At 47.5% G+C, this 23,881-nt stretch overlaps 1 protein-coding gene across 4 annotated transcripts in view; it reads right to left on the minus strand.

Moving 5' to 3' along the window:
• zzef1 (zinc finger, ZZ-type with EF hand domain 1) overlaps window positions 1-23,881 on the minus strand; it is a 348,514-nt gene that overhangs the window by 163,868 nt on the left and 160,765 nt on the right. For all 4 annotated transcript variants that reach the window (XM_072469157.1, XM_072469156.1, XM_072469159.1 and 1 more), the window contains exon 28: window positions 2,233-2,352. In XM_072469157.1, coding sequence (XP_072325258.1) covers window positions 2,233-2,352 — 120 coding nt within the window. The remainder of the gene's footprint in view (window positions 1-2,232; window positions 2,353-23,881) is intronic.

Consider the following 23,881-nt stretch of genomic DNA (forward strand, 5'->3'; position numbering starts at 1 on the left):
TCATGGGCTGATCCTTACAACAGCCAAAACACGTGCATTGTTGGCTGAGTTAAGAATTGAACTGCCCAACAAGACCGTATGTTTAGGCCAACAGGAAGAGTTGTCAAGTCAACTGACTCTCACCTCAGGTAGACCTTACAACCAAGATACCAATCTTCAACTATCAACATATCTGGAACTTGGTGTATCACATACTATTCTTCCAGATGCATACCACATACCAGAATGGAAAGGCAAAAGATGCTACATTCCACATCCAATGTGGCAAAGCTCAGGAAAGAAATTCTTTTCAAATCTCTTAGCATCACAACCCAAAAGGGCAGCACGGTGGCGCAGTGGTTAGCACTGTTGCCTCACGACGCCGAGGTCCCAGGTTCGATCCCGGTTCTGGGTCATTGGCCGTGTGGAGTTTGCACATTCTCTCTGTGTTTGTGTGGGTTTCACCCCCACAACCCAAAGGTGTGCTGGGTAGGTGGGTTGGCCTCGCTAAATTGGCCCTTAATTGGAAAAAATGAATTGGATACTCTAAATTTATAAAAGAAAAAAAAGATCACAGCCCAAAGATTTACCAATTTCAAATCTCATCCTAAAAGAACGAACAATTCCCAAATTGTTTCAGAGACAAGACGATTACAACTGGTTATGATCAGACTTTTCCCCTCGCCCCAAAGCCCTTGAGAATGCAAGCTCTGTTTCATCGGTCATCTCAGTGAGTTGAACCAGTTGAGGACTTGTCTCCCCTTCAGCCCACCCATCTTCAAAATGCTCACTATTCTCGTTGACCAGAGAGAAGAGTAAAGATGTTTTGTAAGACAGATCTAAAAACAAAAAATATAATATAGGCATTCAAAAGGGAAGAAACTAGATGTTATAACTATCAGGAAAGATTGAATAGGCTTGGTTCTTTTCTTTGGAATAGAGGGCTGACCTGAACAAATTGTGAAGGAATTTGATAGGCTAGATGTAGAGATTGTTTCTACTTGTGGCGGAGTAGCCATCAATATACAATGGTAATTAATAAATCTAAAACAGAACTCAGGAGGAACCACCTTATCCAGAATATTAGAATATGGAACTTGCTACCACATGGAGTAGTTGAGGTCAATATATCTGAATTTAAGGGGAAGGTAGATAAGCACATGAAATAGAAATGCACATAGGGTTGAATGAAATAGAACGCAGCTCAAGTGAAATACAAACACAGACAGGGACCATTTGGTCTCAATGTTCCGTCTCTGTGCTGTACATTCAATGGAAGAGCTAGAAATGAGACTATGACAGTTGTAGTCTCAAATTCTAAAATCTTTATATATTGTGTAACCAGACCTTTAAAATAGGAGATTTTCTTTGAAAGCTTTGAAGGATTTGAATGGTAAAGATTAAGATGCAATGAATTTTTCAGATTCTGGCTGTTTGACAGTGGTACTCTGCGCCAATATATTAGATAGCAATCTCTTAGTTGTGAAGGTCTTCCAGCTACAGTTAAGTACTTACTGTCAGATATCTCTGATAGACAACATTTCAATGCCGTTAACACTTTGAAAGTGTCTGGATAGAAAGCAAAAATGATGATGAACAACCCCACAAAAGGGTTTGCAAAATGTCAGATTCCAGGAACTGAACATCCATGTTTATGCAGCACATATCCAAAATCTGGAGCCCAGCAGCCAAAGGACTGTAAACGTGGAAAAGCCTTTAAGCCAAGACAATGAGGACACCAAAATAACAGCTGCATCAACAACCAATCACAATTTAGAAAAAGATGGGAGACAGACAGCAAGTTAAAGAATTAAGTGTTGTGCAGAAAAAGTACAACAAAACTCTGAAATTGGAAGCCTCTGATGTCCTCCCATAGTCCTGCCCTATAGCGCATGGGGAAGATGGTCGGCACAGTAGCACAGTGGTTAGCACTGTTGCTTCACAGCGGCAGGGTCCCAGGTTCGATTCCCTGCTTGGGTCACCGTCTGTGCGGAGTCTGCACGTTCTCCCCGTGTCTGCGTGGGTTTCCTCCATGTGCTCCGGTTTCCTCCCACAAGTCCCGAAAGACGTGCTTGTTAGGTGAATTGGACATTCTGAATTCTCCCTCTGTGTCCCCGAACAGGCGCCGGAGAGTGGCGACTAGGGGATTTTCACAGTACGTTCACTGCAGTGTTATTGTGACACTAATAAAGATTATTATAACTACATGCAAAAATCGTTGCAGTTCAATATCGAGTGGGCGTGAGTACCTACCAATCTTTCTTTGATTTAAAGTGACAGACAGCATTGACCAGGAGCAACACAAGATTGTAGTAAGCCTGTCGTAGCTCATTCCACCGTTCCTTTCCACAGCCCTCCAACTGCTGATGATAACTGCAGACACAAAGACAAGGTCAGAAACTGTTTTCAGCCGTCATACGATAAACAAACATGTATTAAAAAAACTGATGTACCAACATCTGAAAAAAGATAAAGAATTACTCAAAAAAAACATCACCACCCCAGATTAGCTTTGCATCACGTAGAACAACAACACCTTGCATTTAAAAAGCACCTTTATACATAGTAAGATGTCCAAAAGCATTTCACAGGAGGTTATCAAATCAAATTTGACAAGCCAGATAAGGAAATGTTAGGGTCCTGTGTCAAAGAGTTAGGCTTTGAGCAGAATCTGAAAAGAGAGAGAGAGAGAGAGCAGAGAGGTTTAGCAACAGAATTCCAGAGCTTAAGCCCTTGGCAACTGAAGGCACAGCCGCTGATGGCGGTGATGAAAATGGGGATCTGCATGTAGCCAGAATTAGAGAAGCACAGATGTCTCGGAAGACTGTGGGGCTGATGATAGGAGGGTCGGAATTATGGAGTGATTTCAAGACAAAGATGAGATTTTTTTAAATCGAGGTGTTGCTCAACCAGGAGCCAATTGAAGTCAGAGGCAAAGGACAAACAGGAATTGGTGCAAGTTATGCAGCAGAGTTTTTGATGAGCTCAACTTCACAGAGGGTGTAAAATGGAAACAGCATTCATTACCCTCGTCTCCCAGGACACTTTTTTTTCCAAATGCAGTTTGAAGAAAAACTGTTTTGCATTTATGGTGAAAGTGGAGGAAAACTGGAACATTTTGATTTTCGTGCAAATTTGCACCAAATGTGGAGATGAAGGCCGAAACATAAAACTTAAAAAGATATTTCGGCAGGTTGACCTTGTTCTTTTACAATTCTGAAAAACATTCACAACCTTTGTTCTCTAACCCAGTGGTTCTCAAAGTGTACTCTTCCAATTGGTCAAGGGGCTGATCCAAGATGCAAGCCACTGATGCACAATGAATGCCACAGCCGAGGGCATATGAGAGGACAGGCCAGAACCTCCATTCCCACAACTTGCATGATGTCAAACAGTCAGACAGGCTTCAGAGAGTGCTGCACAAGCAGTCATTAGTATAACATATAACTGAGAGATCGGGTTTTCAAAACTTATGGCAGAAGACAAGAGAGAAGCTGGCTTCAGCCCGATATGAGGCTGAAGTTGTCCGACTTACAACCAGACATCAACTCAATGCTATATCATAAGCAGCAACATTCTTCCCATTAATTCTGATGATTTCTCTTTTTGCAGTGGCAAGTAGAAGCAGGTTGGGTAAGACTGGTCGATGGATGAGGTGTCTTTTGTCCTGCCTAAGTGGTCTGCAGATGGAAAGAGCCATTTAGACAACACAGTTTGGGCTGCTACTATCAATCGTAATGAATGTAGGAATTCAGATATATTGTATTATTTTTATTTAGTGAAGTAACAGTTAAATAACTGGGTTAATGTGTGTATGAGTGCTGCAGTAGTATTTTTTTTTAAGTCCTGGTTTTCAAGACAGCTAGACTTTTTGGGAGACAGAAGGACAATTAAAGCATCGTAAAATGTTGGGCTAATGCATTTTTGTTTATATTAAGAGGGTTCCCCGTGGAGTATTTAATTAGAGACATTGTGTTCATTAGTAAGATGATGTTGTTAATGGGAAGAGCCATGGGTTTAAGCAGTCAGGTGTTAAGGGTTTAGTTTTAGTTGGGAGCTGGAAGTCTAGCTGTAAATGATTTCCGCTAAAGATCCTGCATTGTTCGAACAGGGTCAGGTCTCTTTCTTTAGAGCAGTCTCAAAAGCTGTCTCTTTTTCAAACTGGAGTTTCAAGACATCACTGTACAGCAAGTATTCCTGAGTGCTAACTGTGTTTAAAAGTGGATTGCGATCTGAGATGATTTTGTTGTTTGAGTGGAAGTAAAGATAGCAGTTAAGGGTCATTGTGTCACTGTATTGATTAGCATTATTTAAGGGATAACTGTAAGCTATTTTCTTGTCTGATGTTAAAGATATTTTAATACTGTGTTAGTAATAAAGTTTGTTTTGATACACAATGTTATATTACTTTACGGAATATATATGTTACTCTTTGAACCAGCCAAGTTGATGAAATAAACAATAGTCTTCTTTTAAAGAGAACTAATTTAATGAGTAATATAAATAATATTCTGAGAGTCCTTTGTACTTAATACTCAACTAGTAAAATACAGTAAAGATAACTAACTGTACAATGTAATAAGGCGCCGGAATGTGGCGACTAGGGGCTTTTCACAGTAACTTCATTGAAGCCTACTTGTGACAAGAAGCGATTTTCATTTCATTTCATATGTCTCGTCTGTTCACTCTCCTGAAGCGCACTCTCAGAAAGAGCGGGAAAGTTTTTCTTATACCATCTGATAGTGAGACATCTAGTGTTGAATTAACTGTACTACATTTACATACATTGAGCATGTATATTCATATACAGATATCACTACATCCACCTTTTTTTAACATTTTCTTGGAAATATTAAAAGAAAATGTAGTTACATATGAAATGCAGTATACAATGTACAGTAATCAACTGGAATCATGTAAAAGTTCACAAATTCAGATGATTGGGTCTTCTCCTTGTCGATCTTCTTAACGTCAAAGGTGATGAAGAAGCTTTAATGTCTTTATTGATGATCAAATTTGAATGCATTTGGTGTTCAATTTGTTTTGAGATAGTCTGGTTCAAATCAAGATTAGGAAAAATCTTCACAGTATCTGTGACAAAGTAGGTCTCTTCTATTTCTTCTCAGAATGTTTCCATCTGAAGTTCTTATCAGATAAGATCTTGGAGAAAATTGCCTAATTATGCGAGCAATGTCAGGCCAACCTCCTTCAGGAAGTCGTAATCTAACAGCATCATCCTCAGATAGGTTAGACAATTCTTTTGAATGTTGATCAAAGTATTTTCTTTTTTTTTTATAAATATTTTATTGAAAATTTTTGGTCAACCAACACAGTACATTGTGCATCCTTTACACAATATTATAACAACACAAATAACAATGATCTATTTTATAAAAAAAAATGAATAAATAATAAATAACAAAAATGAAAACTAACCCTAATTGGCAACTGCCTTATCACAAGTAACACTCTCCAAAAATATAATTTAACAGTCCAATATATAATTATCTGTCGCAACGACCTATACATATTATACAGTATATATTAACAACCCTGAGAGTCCTTCTGGTTCCTCCTCCTCCACCCCCCCCCCCCCCCCCCCTCCACCCGATCCTGGGCTGCTGCTGCTGCCTTCTTTTTTCCATTCCATCTATCTTTCTGCGAGGTATTCGACGAACGGTTGCCACCGCCTGGTGAACCCTCGAGCCGACCCCCTTAGGACGAACTTAATCCGCTCTAGCTTTATAAACCCTGCCATGTCATTTATCCAGGTCTCCACCCCCGGGGGCTTGGCTTCTTTCCACATTAACAATATCCTGCGCCGGGCTACTAGGGACACAAAGGCCAAAACATCGGCCTCTCTCGCCTCCTGCACTCCCGGCTCTTGTGCAACCCCAAATATAGCCAACCCCCAGCTTGGTTCGACCCGGACCCCCACTACTTTTGAAAGCACCTTTGTCACCCCCATCCAAAACCCCTGTAGTGCCGGGCATGACCAAAACATATGGGTATGATCCGCTGGGCTTCTCGAGCACCTCGCACACCTATCCTCCACCCCCAAAAATTTACTGAGCCGGGCTCCAGTCATATGCGCCCTGTGTAATACCTTAAACTGAATCAGGCTTAGCCTGGCACACGAGGACGACGAGTTTACCCTGCTTAGGGCATCTGCCCACAGCCCCTCCTCGATCTCCTCCCCAGCTCTTCTTCCCATTTCCCTTTTAGTTCATCTACCATAGTCTCCCCTTCGTCCCTCATTTCCCTATATATATCTGACACCTTACCATCCCCCACCCATGTCTTTGAGATCACTCTGTCCTGCACCTCTTGTGTCGGGAGCTGCGGGAATTCCCTCACCTGTTGCCTCGCAAAAGCCCTCAGTTGCATATACCTGAATGCATTCCCTTGGGGCAACCCATATTTCTCGGTCAGCGCTCCCAGACTCGCGAACTTCCCATCCACAAACAGATCTTTCAGTTGCGTTATCCCTGCTCTTTGCCACATTCCATATCCCCCACCCATTCCCCCCGGGGCAAACCTATGGTTGTTTCTTATCGGGGACCCCCCCCAAGGCTCCAGTCTTTCCCCTATGCCGTCTCCACTGTCCCCAAATCTTCAGTGTAGCCACCACCACCGGGCTTGTGGTGTAGTTCCTCGGTGAGAACGGCAATGGGGCTGTCACCATAGCCTGTAGGCTAGTCCCCCTACAGGACGCCCTCTCTAATCTCTTCCACGCCGCTCCCTCCTCCTCTCCCATCCACTTACTTACCATTGAAATATTAGCGGCCCAATAATACTCACTTAGGCTCGGTAGTGCCAGCCCCCCCCTATCCCTGCTACGCTGTAAGAATCCCTTCCTCACTCTCGGGGTCTTCCCGGCCCACACAAAACCCATGATGCTCTTTTCAATCCTTTTAAAAAAAGCCTTCGTGATCACCACCAGGAGGCACTGAAACACAAAGAGGAATCTCGGGAGGACCACCATCTTAACCGCCTGCACCCTCCCTGCCAGTGACAGGGATACCATATCCCATCTCTTGAAATCCTCCTCCATTTGTTCCACCAACCGCGTTAAATTTAACCTATGCAATGTGCCCCAATTCTTGGCTATCTGGATCCCCAGGTAACGAAAGTCCCTTGTTACCTTCCTCAACGGTAGGTCCTCTATTTCTCTACTCTGCTCACCTGGATGCACCACAAACAACTCACTTTTCCCCATGTTCAATTTATACCCTGAAAAATCCCCAAACTCCCCAAGTATCCGCATTATTTCTGGCATCCCCTCCGCCGGGTCTGCCACGTATAGTAGCAAATCGTCCGCATACAAAGATACCCGGTGTTCTTCTCCTCCTCTAAGTACTCCCCTCCACTTCTTGGAACCCCTCAACGCTATCGCCAGGGGCTCAAGCGCCAGTGCAAACAATAATGGGGACAGAGGGCATCCCTGCCTTGTCCCTCTATGGAGCCGAAAATATGCAGATCCCCGTCCATTCGTGACCACGCTCGCCATCGGGGCCCTATACAACAGCTGCACCCATCTAACATACCCCTCTCCAAAACCAAATCTCCTCAACACCTCCCACAAATAATCCCACTCCACTCTATCAAATGCTTTCTCGGCATCCATCGCCACTACTATCTCCGTTTCCCCCTCTGGTGGGGCCATCATCATTACCCCTAACAGCCTCCGTATATTCATGTTCAGCTGTCTCCCCTTCACAAACCCAGTTTGGTCCTCGTGGACCACCCCCGGGACACATTCCTCTATTCTCATTGCCATTACCTTGGCCAGGGTCTTGGCATCTACATTTAGGAGGGAAATAGATCTATAGGACCAGCATTGTAGCGGGTCCTTTTCCTTCTTTAAGAGAAGCGATATCGTTGCTTCAGACATAGTCGGGGGCAGTTGTCCCCTTTCCTTTGCCTCATTAAAGGTCCTCGTCAATACCGGGGCGAGCAAGTCCACATATTTTCTATAGAATTCGACTGGGAATCCATCCGGTCCCGGGGCCTTTCCCGCCTGCATGCTCCTAATTCCTTTCACCACTTCTTCTACCTCGATCTGTGCTCCCAGTCCCACCCTTTCCTGCTCTTCCACCTTGGGAAATTCCAGCCGATCCAAGAAGCCCATCATTCTCTCCCTCCCATCCGAGGGTTGAGCTTCATATAATTTTTTATAAAATGTCTTGAACACTCTATTCACTCTCTCCGCTCCCCGCTCCATCTCTCCTTCCTCATCCCTCACTCCCCCTATTTCCCACGCAGCTCCCCTTTTCCTCAATTGGTGTGCAAGCAACCTGCTCGCCTTCTCCCCATATTCGTACTGTACACCCTGTGCCTTCCTCCATTGTGCCTCTGCAGTGCCAGTAGTCAGCAAGTCAAATTCTACATGTAGCCTTTGCCTTTCCCTGTACAGTCCCTCCTCCGGTGCTTCCGCATATTGTCTGTCCACCCTCAAAAGTTCTTGCAGCAACCGCTCCCGTTCCTTACTCTCCTGCTTCCCTTTATGTGCCCTTACTGATATCAGCTCCCCTCTAACCACCGCCTTCAGCGCCTCCCAGACCGCTCCCACCTGGACCTCCCCATTATCATTGAGTTCCAAGTACTTTTCAATGCACCCCTCACCCTTAGACACACCCCCTCATCTGCCATTAGTCCCATGTCCATTCTCCAGGGTGGGCGCCCTCCTGTTTCCTCCCCTATCTCCAAGTCTACCCAGTGTGGAGCGTGATCCGAAATGGCTATAGCCGTATACTCCGTTCCCCTCACCTTCGGAATCAACGCCTTTCCCAGCACAAAAAAGTCTATTCGCGAGTAGACTTTATGGACATAGGAGAAAAACGAGAACTCCTTACTCCTAGGTCTGCTACATCTCCACGGGTCTACACCTCCCATCTGCTCCATAAAATCTTTAAGTACCTTGGCTGCTGCCGGCCTCCTTCCAGTCCTGGACTTCGACCTATCCAACCCTGGTTCCAACACTGTATTAAAATCTCCCCCCATTATCAGCTTTCCCATCTCTAGGTCCGGAATGCGTCCTAGCATCCACCTCATAAAATTGGCATCATCCCAGTTCGGGGCATATACGTTTACCAAAACCACCGTCTCCCCCTGTAGTTTGCCACTCACCATCACGTATCTGCCCCCGTTATCCGCCACTATAGTCTTTGCCTCGAACATTACCCGCTTCCCCACTAATATAGCCACCCCCCCTGTTTTTCGCATCTAGCCCCGAATGGAACACCTGCCCCACCCATCCTTTGCGTAGCCTAACCTGGTCTATCAGTTTCAGGTGCATTTCCTGTAACATAACCACATCTGCCTTAAGTTTCTTAAGGTGTGCGAGTACCCGTGCCCTCTTTATCGGCCCGTTCAGCCCTCTCACGTTCCACGGGATCAGCCGGGTTGGGGGGCTTCCTACCCCCCCCCTTGTCGATTAGCCATCCCCTTTTTCCAGCTCCTCACCCGGTTCCCACGCAGCTGTATCTCCCCCAGCCCAGTAATTCCCCCCTCCCACCCCCCCCGCTAGATCCCCCGCTAGCGTAATTACTCCCCCCATGTTGCTCCCAGAAGTCAGTCAACTCTGGCCGACCTCGGCTTCCCCCCGTGACCTCGGCTCGCACCGTGCGACGCCCCCTCCTTCCTGCTTCTCTATTCCCGCCATGATTATCATAGCGCGGGAACCAAGCCCGCGCTTCTCCCTTGGCCCCGCCCCCAATGGCCAACGCCCCATCTCCTCCACCTCCCCTCCTCCCCCCATCACCACCTGTGGAAGATAGAAAAGTTACCACATCGCAGGATTAGTACATAAAACTCCTCTTTCCCCCCTTTTTAACCCCCCTCTTCGCCCCCCACATTCGCCCCACCACTTTGTTCAAATGTTCTTTTTAATGACCCGCTCATTCCAGTTTTTCTTCCACAATAAAAGTCCACGCTTCATCCGCCGTCTCAAAGTAGTGGTGCCTCCCTCGATATGTGACCCACAGTCTTGCCGGTTGCAGCATTCCAAATTTTATCTTCTTTTTATGAAGCACCGCCTTGGCCCGACTAAAGCTCGCCCTCCTTCTCGCCACCTCCGCACTCCAGTCTTGATAAACGCGGATCACCGCGTTCTCCCATTTACTGCTCCGAGTTTTCTTTGCCCATCTAAGGACCATTTCTCTATCCTTAAAACGGAGGAATCTCACCACTATGGCTCTGGGAATTTCTCCTGCTCTCGGTCCTCGCGCCATCACTCGGTATGCTCCCTCCACCTCCAACGGACCCGCCGGGGCCTCCGCTCCCATTAACGAGTGCAGCATCGTGCTCACATATGCCCCGACGCCCGCTCCCTCCGCACCTTCAGGAAGACCAAGAATCCTCAGGTTGTTCCTCCTTGCGTTGTTCTCCACTGCCTCCAACCTTTCCACACATCGTTTCTGATGTGCCTCATGCGTCTCCGTCTTCACCACCAGGCCCTGTATGTCGTCCTCATTCTCGGCTGCCTTTGCCTTCACAACCCGAAGCTCCCGCTCCTGGGTCTTTTGTTCCCCCTTTAGCCCTTCGATCGCCTGTAGTATCGGGGCCAACCGCTCTTTCTTCATTTCCTTTTTGAGCTCTTCCACACAGCATTTCAAGAACTCTTGTTGTTCAGGGCCCCATGTTAAACTGCCACCTTCCGACGCCATCTTGGTTTTTGCTTGCCTTCCTTGCCGCTGTTCTAAAGGATCCACTGCAATCCGGCCACTTTCTCCTCCTTTTTTCATCCGTATCCGGGGGGGATTCCCTTCTGGTTTACCGCACAGTGTTTTTAGCCGTCAAAATTGCCGTTGGGGCTCCTATCAAGAGCCCAAAAGTCCGTTTCACAGGGAGCTGCCGAAACGTGCGACTCAGCTGGTCATCGCCGCACCCGGAAGTCCGCGATCAAAGTATTTTCTGCTTCAGTTTCTGTTGTTGAATTTTCTTCACAGTGCAACGTTGTTCAGGATCAGGAAAATGTAACTGAGGTAGAGTGGTCCTCAAAATTCTATTGTATAACATTTGAGATAGAGGTAATCCTGTTGATAAAGATGATGTCCTGTAATTGAGTAAAGCTAGATAAAAATCACATTGAGAATCTTTTGATTTAGTAAGTAGCTGTTTCATAATGTGAACACCTTTCTCTGCTTTTCCATTGGACTGTGGAAAACTAGGGCTTGAACTTACATGTTCAAAATTGTACTCAATGAGAATTCTTGCCATTCGTGACTTGAGAAACATGGGCCATTGTCAGACATGATGATACGAGGAATGCCATGCCTGGCAAATATATCCTTGCATGCCTTTATGACAGTACTGGATGTGGATGTTGTTCAATTTCACTAGTTCAGGAAAATTGGAAAAATAGTCAATGACTACGAGATAGCCCTTACCAAATAAATGAAAGAGGTCAGCACCAACCTTGATCCATGGTAATAGAACATAGAACAATACAGCGCAGTACAGGCCCTTCGGCCCACGATGTTGCACCGACACAAAAGCCATCTAACCTACACTATACCATTATCATCCATATGTTTATCCAATAAACTTTTAAATGCCCTGAATGTTATAGGTAATGTTACAGGATCACGTGGTTGCAGTGGTTCTTTGCATTGATGGTTTCGATGTGACTGGCACGTTGAAGACGACGATATCATGTCCGAGATATCATTGTTGATACCTGGCCAACAGATTGACTGTCTGGCACGACGTGTACATTTTTCAATGCCTAGATAACCCTCATGAAGTCTCAAAAGCATTTCAGACCTCATGCTTTGTGGAATCACAATGCGATCTTGTCTCAGCAGTATACCATCTACAATAGTCAGTTCTGACTGAATGCTTTGGTATTGTGGACAATTATCTTTCGGCCATCCTTACTGAAGATGATGCATGACTTTCATCAAAGTAGCATCTTTCAGTGTTTCAATGCAAATTTGAAAATTGACATCAAAGACAGGAAGTAGCTCTCTGAATAATTGCAGTTGAAAATCAACATCATTTATCGATTGTTCTGGAATAATGTCAGTGTTGACTGATCTAGATACGGTGTATATTTAACCTGGTGTATATTTTAGTGTGAAATCATATCTTCTTAATTTCATCATCAGACGTTGAAGTCTGGGACTCATATCATTCAAGTTTTGTTCAATGATGTGTACAAGTGGGCGATGGTCAGTTTCTACTGTGAACTTGGGGAGACCATAAACATAGTCGCGGAATTTGGAAATCCCAGTAACTAGCCCAAGACACTCCTTTTCAATTTGGGCGTACCTACACTCAGTCTCAGTCATGCATCTTGATGCGTAGGCAATAGGAACCCAATTATTGAAATGGTATAGTTGAAGTAAAACAGCACGTATGCCATTTTTACTAGCATTTGTTGAGATTTTAGTAGGTCTTGTAGGATCAAAAAATGATAAGCACGGAAGTTGTATCAATTGTTGTTTTAAATCTGTCCATTCTCCCTGTGGAGTTTGCACATTCTCCCCATGTCTGCGTGGGTTTCATCCCCCACAACCCAAAGATGTGCAGGTTAGGTGGATTGGCCACGCTAAAATTGCCCCTTAATTGGAAAAAAAATAATTGGGTACTCAAAATTTTTTTATTTTTTTTTAATCTGTCCATTCTTTGCTATGTTTTTCAGTCCAGATGAAATCTGTGCTCTTTCTAATTAGTTGGCGTAGAGCAGCTGTTCTGTTAACTAGATTTGAAATAAACTTTCCAAGAAAGTTGACAAATACGAGAAAGTGCAAGACTGCCTTCTTGTCTTTAGGAATTTGCATTGCCTTGATGGCTTGCACTTTATCTTGATCTGGTTTTATTCCTTCAGCTGTGATGATGCCACCTAAGAATTTCAAAGAGGAGGCGGCAAACATGCGTTTGGCTTTGTTTAGCTTCAAACCATATTCATGTATTCTTTTCGATACTTCCCGAAAACCTTTCATATGCTCTTCAGGTGTTGTTGACCAGACAATGATGGCGTCAACATAAATCCAAATACCTTCTATGTTTGGGGCAGCACGGTAGCATTGTGGATAGCACAATTGCTTCACAGTTCCAGGGTCCAAGTTCGATTCCGGCTTGGGTCACTGTCTGTGCGGAGTCTGCACATCCTCCCCGAGTGTGTGTGGGTTTCCTCCGGGTGCTCCGGTTTCCTCCCTCAGTCCAAAGATGTGCAGGTGAGGGGGATTGGCCATGATAAATTGCCCTTAGTGTCCAAAATTGCCCTTAGTGTTGAGTGGGGTTACTGGGTTATGGGGATAGGGTGGAGGTGTTGACCTTGGGTAGGGTGCTCTTTCCAAGAGCCGGTGCAGACTCGATGGGCCGAATGGCCTCCTTCTGCACTGCAAATTCTATGAAATCTATGAAATGTTCTTGGTCATTTGTTCCATCGTTCTGTGAAAAATTTCCGAAGCTGAGATAATTCCAAAGGGCTTCCTGTTAAAACAGTACCTTCCGAAAGGTGTATTAAAAGTACAGAGACGTTTACTGGAATCTTCTAGTTGCATCTGCCAAAACCCTTGAGACGCATCAAGTTTGGTAAAAATTCTGGCATTGGCCATCTCTGCAGTAATGTCTTCCATCTTTGGTATTGGATAATGCTCTCTTTTTATGTTGCGATTGAGATCCTTCGGATCCATACAGATTCTTATCTCACCTGTAGGTTTTTTTCACGCAGACTCGGGAGCTAACCCAGTCAGTAGGTTGAGTAATCTTTGATATGATACCTTGTACTTGTAGTCTTGAAAGTTCAGCCTTCAGTCTGTCTTTAAGAGGAGCAGGTACACGTCTAGGTGGATGGATTACTGATTTGGCATCAGTCTTCAGTTGACTTTTGTACTGAAAAAGTAACGTACCAATACCTTGAAATACATCAAGGTATTACTTTAAGAGTTGTTGAATATCACTTTTAGCGTGGTTGACTGACAGGTATTCAAAAAGATTTGTTGAATAAGCTTCAAATCTTTGCATGCTTGAGCTCCAAGTAAAGATGAACGAGTATCATTTACTATCTCAAATCTTACTTGTTTTTGAACGTTCCTGTTTGTGACACTCAGGTAACACGAACCATGTGAGAAAATGGGATTGCCATTATAATCTCTTAATGACTTCACTCGGGGTTTGATTTGAAATCGAGAGGTGTGGCGATTTTAATGAGCAATAAAATTGGATTTGTGAGTGCGAAAGAGGTGAGGGATCCAGGTGGGAGATTATGTGATTGTGAGTGGTGTATTGGAAGGGGCACCGGTAGTGTTGGTAAATGTGTATGCCCCAAATTGGGATGATGTGGGTTTTATGAGGGGGTTGCTGGCAGCAATCCCGGATTTGGCCACGTACCAGTTGATCATGGGAGGAGATTTTAACTGTGTCCTGGAGCCGAGGGTGGATAGATCGAGCCCCAGGTCGATGGGTAGGGTACAAATGGCAAGGGAGCTGGGGGGGTTTATGGAGAGGATGGGTATAGTGGATCCATGGCGCTTTCAGAACCCAGGGGGAAGGGAGTATTCCTGCATTTCAACGTCTATAAGGTGTATTCGAAGATTGATTACTTTGTAGTGAGTCGGGAGATTTTGGTTGGGGTGAAGGGGGCAGAGTATGCGGGGATAGTTATCTCGGACCATGCACCCCACTGGCTGGATATTTGGTTCAGTACGGGACGAGAGCAGAGGCCGGGGTGGAGGTTTGACTCGGGGTTGTTGGTGGATGGAGGTTTTTGTGATAAGGTGCGGTTGGCGATTAGGGATTATGTGGAGTTAAATCAGAATTAGGAGGTGTCGGCGGGCATTTTTTGGGAAGCACTGAAGGCAGTGGTCCGGGGAGAAATTTTCTCATTTACGGTTCGTGCGAATAAGGAAAGGACGGCGGAACATGACCGTCTAGTGAGCGAGATAGTGGAGGTGGACAGGGAATATTCGAGGGTGCCCACCGTGGAGGGATTGGCGAGGAGGAAAAAGTTGCAGGGGCAGTTTGACAGGCTGACAACGGGGAGGGCGGTAGAGCAACTGCTTAGGGCAAGAGTGGTGCAATAAGAGTATGGGGAGAAGGCGAGCCGCATGCTGGCGCACCAGCTGCAGAGGCAGGCTGCTTTCAGGGAAATATTGAAGATACGGACTTGGGCTGGGGTGTCTGAGCCAGGGAAAATAAATGAGGCATTTAGAGAGTATTACCAGGGACTTTATGAGGCAGACCCAGGAGGAGAGGAGGGGGACATGGAGTGGTTTCTGGAAGAGCTGGAATTTCCCCAGGTAGAGGAAGCAAAGAGGCAGGCGCTGGAGGAGGCCCTGGGGATGAAAGTGGTGCTGGATAGTATCAGGGGTATGAAGTCGGGGAAGGCCCCTGGGGCCGGATGGGTACCCGGCAGAATTTTATAAGGAATTTGTGACTGACCTGGCACCACATCTGTTGGGGGAGTTTAATGAAGCACTGGAGAAGGGGGAGTTGCCGGAGACGATGAAGCAGGCAGTAATCACATTAATCCCCAAAAAAGGGAAGGATCCGGTGGAATGTGGGTCATATAGACCCATATCGCTATTGAAATTGTCCCAGCTGACTATACCTGCGGGAAGTGCACCCAACTCCAGCTCCTCAGAGACCGTGTTAGGGGACTGGAGCTGGATGAACTTCGGATCATCCGGGAGGCAGAGGGGGTAATAAACAAGAGTTACAGGGAGGTAACCACACCCAAGGTACAGGACAAGCGTAGCTGGGTTACAGTCAGGGGAACGAAAACAAATGGGCAGACAGTGCAGGGATCCCTCGTGGCTGTTCCCCTTCGAAACAAGTATACCGTTTTGGATGCTGTTGGGGGGGGTGCCTCTGGCACTGAGTCTGGCTCTGGGGCTCAGAAGGAAAGAGGGGAGAATAGAAAAGCAATAGTGATCGGAGGCTAAATGGTTAAAGAACAAAGAAATTTACAGCACAGGAACAGGCCCTTCGGCCCTCCCAAACTGCGCCGATCCAGATCCTTTAACTAAACCTGTCACCTATTTTCCAAGGATCTACTTCCCTCTGTTCCCCGCCCGTTCATATATCTGTCTCGATGCATCTTAAATGATGCTATCGTGCCCGCCTCTACCACCTCTGCTGGCAAAGCGGTCCAGGCACACACCACCCTCTGCGTAAAAACCTTTCGACGCACAACTCCCTTAAACTTTCCCCCTCTCACCTTGAAATCATGACTCCTTGTAATTGACACCCCCACTCTTGGAAAAAGCTTGTTGCTATCCACCCTGTCCATACCTCTCATAATTTTGTAGACGTCAATCAGGTTCCCCTTCAACCTCCGTCTTTCCAACGAAAACAATCCTAATCTACTCAACCTTTCTTCATATCTGGCACCCTCCATACCAGGCAACATCCTGGTGAACCTCCTCTGCACCCTCTCTAAAGCATCCACATCCTTCTGGTAATGTGGCGATCATACCTGCACGCAGTATTCCAAATGTGGCCTAATCAAAGTCCTATACAACTATAACATGACTCTTGTACTCAATACCCCGTCCGATGACGGCAAGCATGCTGTATGCCTTCTTGACCACTCTATCGACCTGTGTTGCCACCTTCAGGGTACAATGGACCTGAACTCCCAGATCTCTCTGTACATCAATTTTCACCAGGACTCTTCCATTGACCATATAGTCCGCTCTTGAATTAGATCTTCCAAAATGCATCACCTCGCATTTGCCTGAATTGAACTCCATCTGCCATTTCTCTGCCCAACTCTCCAATCTATCTATATTTTGCTGTATTCTCTGACAGTCCTCCTCGCTATCTGCAACTCCACCAATCTTAGTATCATCTGCAAACTTGCTAATCAGACCACCTATACCTTCGTCCAGATAATTTATGTATATCACAAACAACAGTGGTCTGAGTACAGATCCCTGTGGAACTCCACTAGTCACCTTTCTCCATTTTGAGACACTCCCTTCCACCACTACTCTCTGTCTCCTGTTGCCCAGCCAGTTCTTTATCCATCTAGCTAGTACACCCTGAACCCCATGCGACTTCACTTTTTCCATCAACCTGCCATGGGAAACTTTATCAAACGCCTTACTGAAGTCCATGTATATGACATCTACAGCCCTTCCCTCATCAATTAACGTTGTCACTTCCTCAAAGAATTCTATTAGGTTTGTAAGACATGACCTTCCCTGCACAAAACCATGCAGCCTATCACTGAAAAGCCTATTTTCTTCCAAATGTGAATAGATCCTATCCCTCAGTATCTTCTCCAACAGTTTGCCTACCACTGACATCAAGCTCAGAGGTCTATAATTCCCTGGATTATCCCTGCTATCCTTCTTAAACAAAGGGACAACATTAGCAATTCTCCAGTCCTCCGGGACCTCACCCGTGCTCAAGGATGCTGCAAAGATATCTGTTAAGGCCCCAGCTATTTCGTCCCTTGCTTCCCTCAGTAACCTGGGATAGATCCCATCCAGACCTGGGGACTTGTCCACCTTAATGCCTTTTAGAATACCCAAAACTTCCCCCTTCCTTATGCCGACTTGACCTAGAGTATTTAAACATCCATCCTTCGCCTCAACATCCGTCATGTCCCTCTCCTTGGTGAATACCGATGCAAAGTACTCATTAAGAATCTCACCCATTTTGACTTCCGGTTGCGGCGATGACCAGCTAAGCCGCACGTTTCGGCGGCTCCAGCTCCAACGGATCTTCGGGCTCTTTTAAGAGCCCCAACAGGAAATTTTCGCGCGACGAAACCCGGTGTGGGGTGAGTGAATAGGGAGTCCCCCCCAACCAAAGAGGAAAATATCGGCGGCGGCTGCTGCAGCGCGAGGATTCCTCGACGATAGGGACAGAAAGGAAAAAGAAACAAGATGGCAGCGGAGAAAGCCCAGGCGACATGGGGGCCCGATCAAGACGAATTCCTAAGACGGTGTGTGGAGCTACTAAAGAAGGAGGTGCTGACCCCGATGCTACAGGCAATTGAGCGGCTTAAGGAGGCACAAAGGACCCAGGAGACAGAGCTCCGCGTGGTGGAGCAGAAGGTGACGGATAATGAGGACGAGATCAAAACACATCCTGGCGGTCAAAACACAGACGCACGAGGCGCTCCACAAAAAGTGCATTGAAAGGATTGAGGCCCTAGAAAACAGAGCACGAAGGAAGAACCTTCGGATACTGGGTCTCCCTGAGGGAGTGGAAGGAGCGGACTGCGGGGCTTATGTGAGCATGATGCTAAGCTCGTTGATGGGAGCTGAGGCCCCTTTGGGCCCCTTAGAAGTGGAGGGGGCCCATCGGATCCCGGCGAGGAGACCAAAAGCGGGAGAACCACCTAGGGCGACAATCGTGCGATTTCACCGCTTTAAAGATAGAGAAGTGGTTCTGAGATGGGCCAAAAAGGTACGGAGTAGCAGATGGGAAAATGCAGTGGTACGGGTGTACCAGGATTGGAGTGCGGAGGTGGCGAGAAGGAGGGCGAGTTTTAACCGAGCCAAGGAGGTGTTACACAAAAAGGTGAAGTTCGGAATGCTGCAGCCGGCACGACTATGGGTCACGTACCAGGAGAGGCATCACTATTTCGAAACGGCGGAAGAAGCATGGACCTTTATTAAAGATGAGAAATTGGATCGGAACTGAGAGACTGATATTGCAGGAAATGTTACTGTCGATGTAAATAGAGAAGTAAATTGGGAAGGGGGGAGACACTAAGAAATGTGGGCGCCGGTGGGGGGGGAAAGAAGGGACATAGGCGGAGGATGAGGAATGGGAGTGGGATGGGAAAGGGAGCTGCGCCACAAGAGGCGGGTCAGCTATAGGGATGTTCCCGCGCCAGAAAGATAATGGCGGGAAGATAGGCGCAAGGTAGATGGGAGTTCCCCACACGGGGGGGTCAAGGAGTGAGCAGGAGTAGCCAGGGTCAGTTGAAGTCAGCTGACTTGCGGAAGTAATATGGGGGGAGCAATCATGCTAGAGGGGGATCTAGCGGGTGGGGGGGGGGGATAACTGGGTTGCTGCTGCGGAAATCAAAGAGGAAATGGCTAAAGAGTGGGTGGTCGGGGCCGGAATGCGACACCTGGGGAGCGAGTGGGAGCGCGGAAGCGGGACGTGGGACTGGCCGAGAGAAGGTGATGGCTAGTCGACACGGGAAGGGGGCAGGTAGCCCCCTAGTGAGGCTGATCACGTGGAACGTGAGAGGCCTAAATGGACCGATTAAAAGGGCCCGAGTGCTCGCGCACTTGAAAGGACTAAGGGCAGACGTGGCTATGCTACAGGAGACGCACCTGAAGGTGGCGGACCAAGTTACGTTAAGGAAAGGATGGGTGGGACAGGTGTTCCATTCAGGGCTAGATGCAAAGAATAGAGGGGTGGCCATACTGGTGGGGAAACGGGTAGCATTCGAAGTAAGGAGCATTGTAGCAGATAGCGGAGGTAGATATGTAATGGTGAGTGGCAGGCTGGAGGGAATGGAGGTCGTGTTGGTTAATGTATATGCCCCGAATTGGGACGATGCGGGATTTATGAGACGGATGTTGGGACGTATACCGGACCTGGAGGTAGGAAACTGGATATTGGGAGGGGACCTCAACACTGTGCTGGACCCAGGATGAGATAGATCCAGATCTAAGACCGGAAGAAGGCCGGCAGCGGCCAAGGTTCTCAAGGGGTTTATGAACCAAATGGGGGGAATGGATCCATGGCGATTTCTTAGACTGAGGGCCAGGGAGTTCTCCTTCTTCTCCCATGTTCATAAAGTGTACTCCCGGGTAGATTTTTTTGTTCTGGGAAGGTCGTTGATCTCGAGGGTGGAAGAAGCTGAGTATTCAGCCATAGCTATTTCGGATCATGCCCCACATTGGGTGGACCTGGAACTAGGAGAGGACAGGGAGCAGCGAGCTCTCTGGCGATTAGATGTGGGATTGTTGGCGGATGAGGGAGTTTGTGGAAGAGTGCGGGGATGTATTGAGAGGTACCTGGAGGCCAATGACGACGGGGAGGTCCGAGTGGGAGTGGTATGGGAAGCACTAAAAGCGGTGGTCAGAGGAGAGCTGATCTCCATTAGGGCCCACAAAGGGAAATCAGAGGCCAAGGAAAGGGAAAGACTACTGGGGGAGATCTTAAGGGTGGACAGGGAATTTGCGGAGACCCCGGAGGATGGACTGTACAGGGAGAGACGACGACTCCAGACGGAGTTCGACCTTCTGACCATCAGGAGGGCGGAGGTGCTGTGGAGGAAGGCACAGGTGGTGAGGTATGAGTATGGGGAAAAAGCTAGTCGCCTGTTGGCTCATCAGCTGCGAAAGAGGACAGCGGCGAGGGAGATAGGGGGAATTAGAGACGAAAAGGGAGCTACGGTGCGGAGAGCAGGGAAGATAAACGAGGTGTTTAAGACCTTTTACGAAGGACTGTATAGGACCCAACCCCCGGAGGGAAAAGAGGAGATGCGGCAGTTCCTGGATCAATTGAGATTCCCGAGGGTTGCGGAGCAGGAGATGGAAGGCCTGGGGGCACCAATTGGGGTGGACGAGGTTATTAAGGGGCTGGGGAATATGCAAGCAGGGAAGGCTCCGGGACCAGATGGGTTCCCGGTGGAATTTTATAGAAAATATGTGGACCTGCTGGCCCCGCTGTTGGTGAGGACTTTTAACGAGGCCAGTGAAGGAGAGACTCTACCCCCGACAATGTCGGAGGCGACGATATCGCTAATTTTGAAGCGGGATAAAGATCCGATGCAGTGCGGGTCCTATAGACCTATCTCACTATTGAATGTGGACGCCAAATTGCTGGCAAAGGTACTGGCATCGAGGATAGAGGACTGTGTCCCGGGGGTGATGCACGAAGACCAGACAGGGTTCGTAAAGGGGAGACAACTGAATGTCAACGTGCGACGGCTATTAGGGGTGATAATGATGCCCCCAGTAGAGGGGGAGGCAGAGATAGTGGCGGCAATGGATGCAGAGAAGGCATTTGACAGGGTGGAGTGGGAGTACTTATGGGAGGTGCTAAGGAGGTTTGGGTTCGGGAACGGGTTTATTAGATGGGTCAAACTCCTTTATGGGGCCCCAACGGCAAGTGTGGTCACGGGTCGGCAAAGATCGGAGTATTTCCGACTATACAGGGGAACAAGACAGGGATGCCCGCTATCTCCATTGCTGTTCGCATTGGCAATTGAACCACTGGCCATGGCGCTGAGAGACTCCAGGAAATGGAGAGGGGTGATTAGAGGGGGAGAAGAACACCGAGTGTCGCTCTACGCGGATGACCTACTGTTGTATGTGACGGACCCAGTGGGGGGGATGACAGAGGTCATGCAGATATTGAGGGAGTTCGGAGATTTCTCGGGATATAGGCTTAACATGGGGAAGAGTGAACTTTTCGTGATACACCCTGGGGACCAGAGTAGAGGGATAGAAGGCCTGCCTCTAAGGAAAGTGGAAAGAAACTTCCGATACCTGGGGATTCAGATCGCCAGGAGCTGGGGAACCTTGCACAGACTTAATCTGACACGATTGGTAGAACAAATGGAGGAGGACTTCAAGAGGTGGGACATGCAGCCACTGTCGTTGGCGGGCAGAGTGCAGGCAATTAAGATGATGGTCCTCCCGAGGTTCTTATTTGTATTCCAATGTCTCCCTATACTAATCACTAAGGCCTTCTTTAAAAAAATAAACAGGAGCATCACGAGCTTCGTGTGGGCAGGAAAAGTCCCGAGGGTAAGGAGGGGGTTCTTACAACGTAGCAGAGACAGAGGAGGATTGGCGCTGCCGAATTTGGGCGACTACTATTGGGCCACCAATGTGGCGATGATCCGTAAATGGATGATGGAGGGAGAGGGAGCGGCGTGGAAAAGACTGGAGAGAAAGTCCTGTAAAGGGACGAGTCTAGAGGCGCTGGTGACGGCGCCGCTACCGCTCTCACCAAAAAAGTTTACCACAAACCCAGTGGTGGCGGCAACATTAAATATCTGGGGACAATGGAGGCGACAGAGAGGTGTGCGGGGAGCCCTGGTGGGGTCCCCAATCAGGAACAACCACAGGTTTGCCCCAGGGAGGATGGATGGAGGATTCCAGAGCTGGCACCAGTTAGGAATTAGGAGGGTGGGAGATTTATATATAGATGGGACGTTTGCGAGCTTGGGAGCATTGGAGGAAAAGTATAAGCTGCCCCGGGGAAACTTCTTTAGGTATATGCAGGTGAGGGCGTTCACAAGACAACAGGTGAGGGAATTTCCATTGCTCCATACACAGGGGATCCAGGATAGAATGCTCTCGGGGGTGTGGGTCGGGGAGGGCAAGGTGTCAGAGATATACCGAGAGATGAGAGAAGAGGGGGAGGAGCTGGTGGGCGAACTAAAAGGAAAGTGGGAAGAAGAGCTCGGGGAGGAGATAGAGGAGGGTATGTGGGCTGATGCCCTAAGCAGGGTAAATTCCTCTTCCTCGTGCGCCAGGCTTAGCCTGATTCAATTTAAGGTGCTACATAGAGCACACATAACGGGAGAAAGGTTGAGCAGGTTCTTCGGAGTGGAGGACAAGTGTGGGAGGTGCGGCGGAAGCCCGGCAAACCACGCACATATGTTTTGGTCGTGCCCGGCACTGGAGGGGTATTGGAAGGGAGTGACGGGAGTGATTTCGAAGGTGGTGAAGGTCCGGGTCAAACCAGGCTGGGGGCTAGCTTTATTTGGAGTTGCGGATGAGCCGGGAGTGCAGGAGGGGAAAGAGGCAGATGTTGTGGCCTTTGCGTCCCTAGTAGCCCGGCGTAGGATTTTACTCATGTGGAAGGAAGCTAAACCCCCCGGACTGGAGGCCTGGATAAACGATATGGCGGGGTTCATAAAACTGGAGCAGATGAAGTTTGCGCTGAGAGGATCGGCTCAAGGGTTCACCAGGCGGTGGCAGCCATTCCTCGACTACCTAGGGGAACATTAGAGGGAAGATAGATGACCAGCAGCAGCAACTTTCGTCTTTGTCCATGAGTATTCTAAAACTTAGGGAATTGTGATCGCTATTCCCAAAGTAATCACTGACTGAAACTTCAACCACCTGGCCGGGATCATTCCCCAATACCAGATCCAGTATGGCCCCTTCCCGAGTTGGACTATTTACATACTGCTCTAAAAAACTCTCCTGGATGCTCCTGACAAATTCTGCTCCATCTACGCCTCCAACACTACATGAGTCCCATTCAATGTTGGGGAAGTTAAAATCTCCCATCACGACCACCCTATTGCTCCTATATTTTTCCATAATCTGTCTACATATTTGTACCTCGACTTCATGCTCGCTTTTGGGAGGCCTGTAGTAAAGTCCCAATGTTACTGCACCCTTCCTATTTCTTAGCTCTACCCATATTGCCTCCGTGCTCGAATCCTCCATCGTGCCCTCCTTCACAGCTGTGATATCATCTCTGACCAGTAATGCAACTCCTTCACCCCTTTTACCTCCATCTCTATCGCTCCTGAAGCATCCATACCCTGGGATATTTAGTTGTCAGTCTTGCCCTTCCCTCAACCAAGTCCCAGTAATACCAATAACATCATATTCCCAGGTACTAATCCAAGCCCGAAGTTCATCTGCCTTACTTCTCGCATTAAAACAAATGCACCTCAGACCACCTGTCCCTTTGCGTTCATCATCTCTTCCCCGTCTACTCTTCCCCTTAGTCACATTGAGTTTATTATCTAGTACCTTACTGGCTTTAGTTGCTGCCTCTTTACTGACCTCTAACTTCCTAATCTGGTTCCCATCCCCCTGACACATTAGTTTAAAACCTCCCCAACAGTGTTAGCAAAAGCATCCCCTAGGACATTGGTTCAAGTCCTGCCCAGGTGTACACCGTCCGATTTGTAATGGTCCCACCGCCCCTAGAACCGGTTCCAATGTCCCAAAAATCTGAACCCCTCCCTCATGCACCATCTCTCAAGCCACTTATTCAT

This window comes from Scyliorhinus torazame, chromosome 12, assembly GCF_047496885.1.
Source record: "Scyliorhinus torazame isolate Kashiwa2021f chromosome 12, sScyTor2.1, whole genome shotgun sequence".
NCBI classification, from domain to species: Eukaryota; Metazoa; Chordata; class Chondrichthyes; order Carcharhiniformes; family Scyliorhinidae; genus Scyliorhinus; species Scyliorhinus torazame.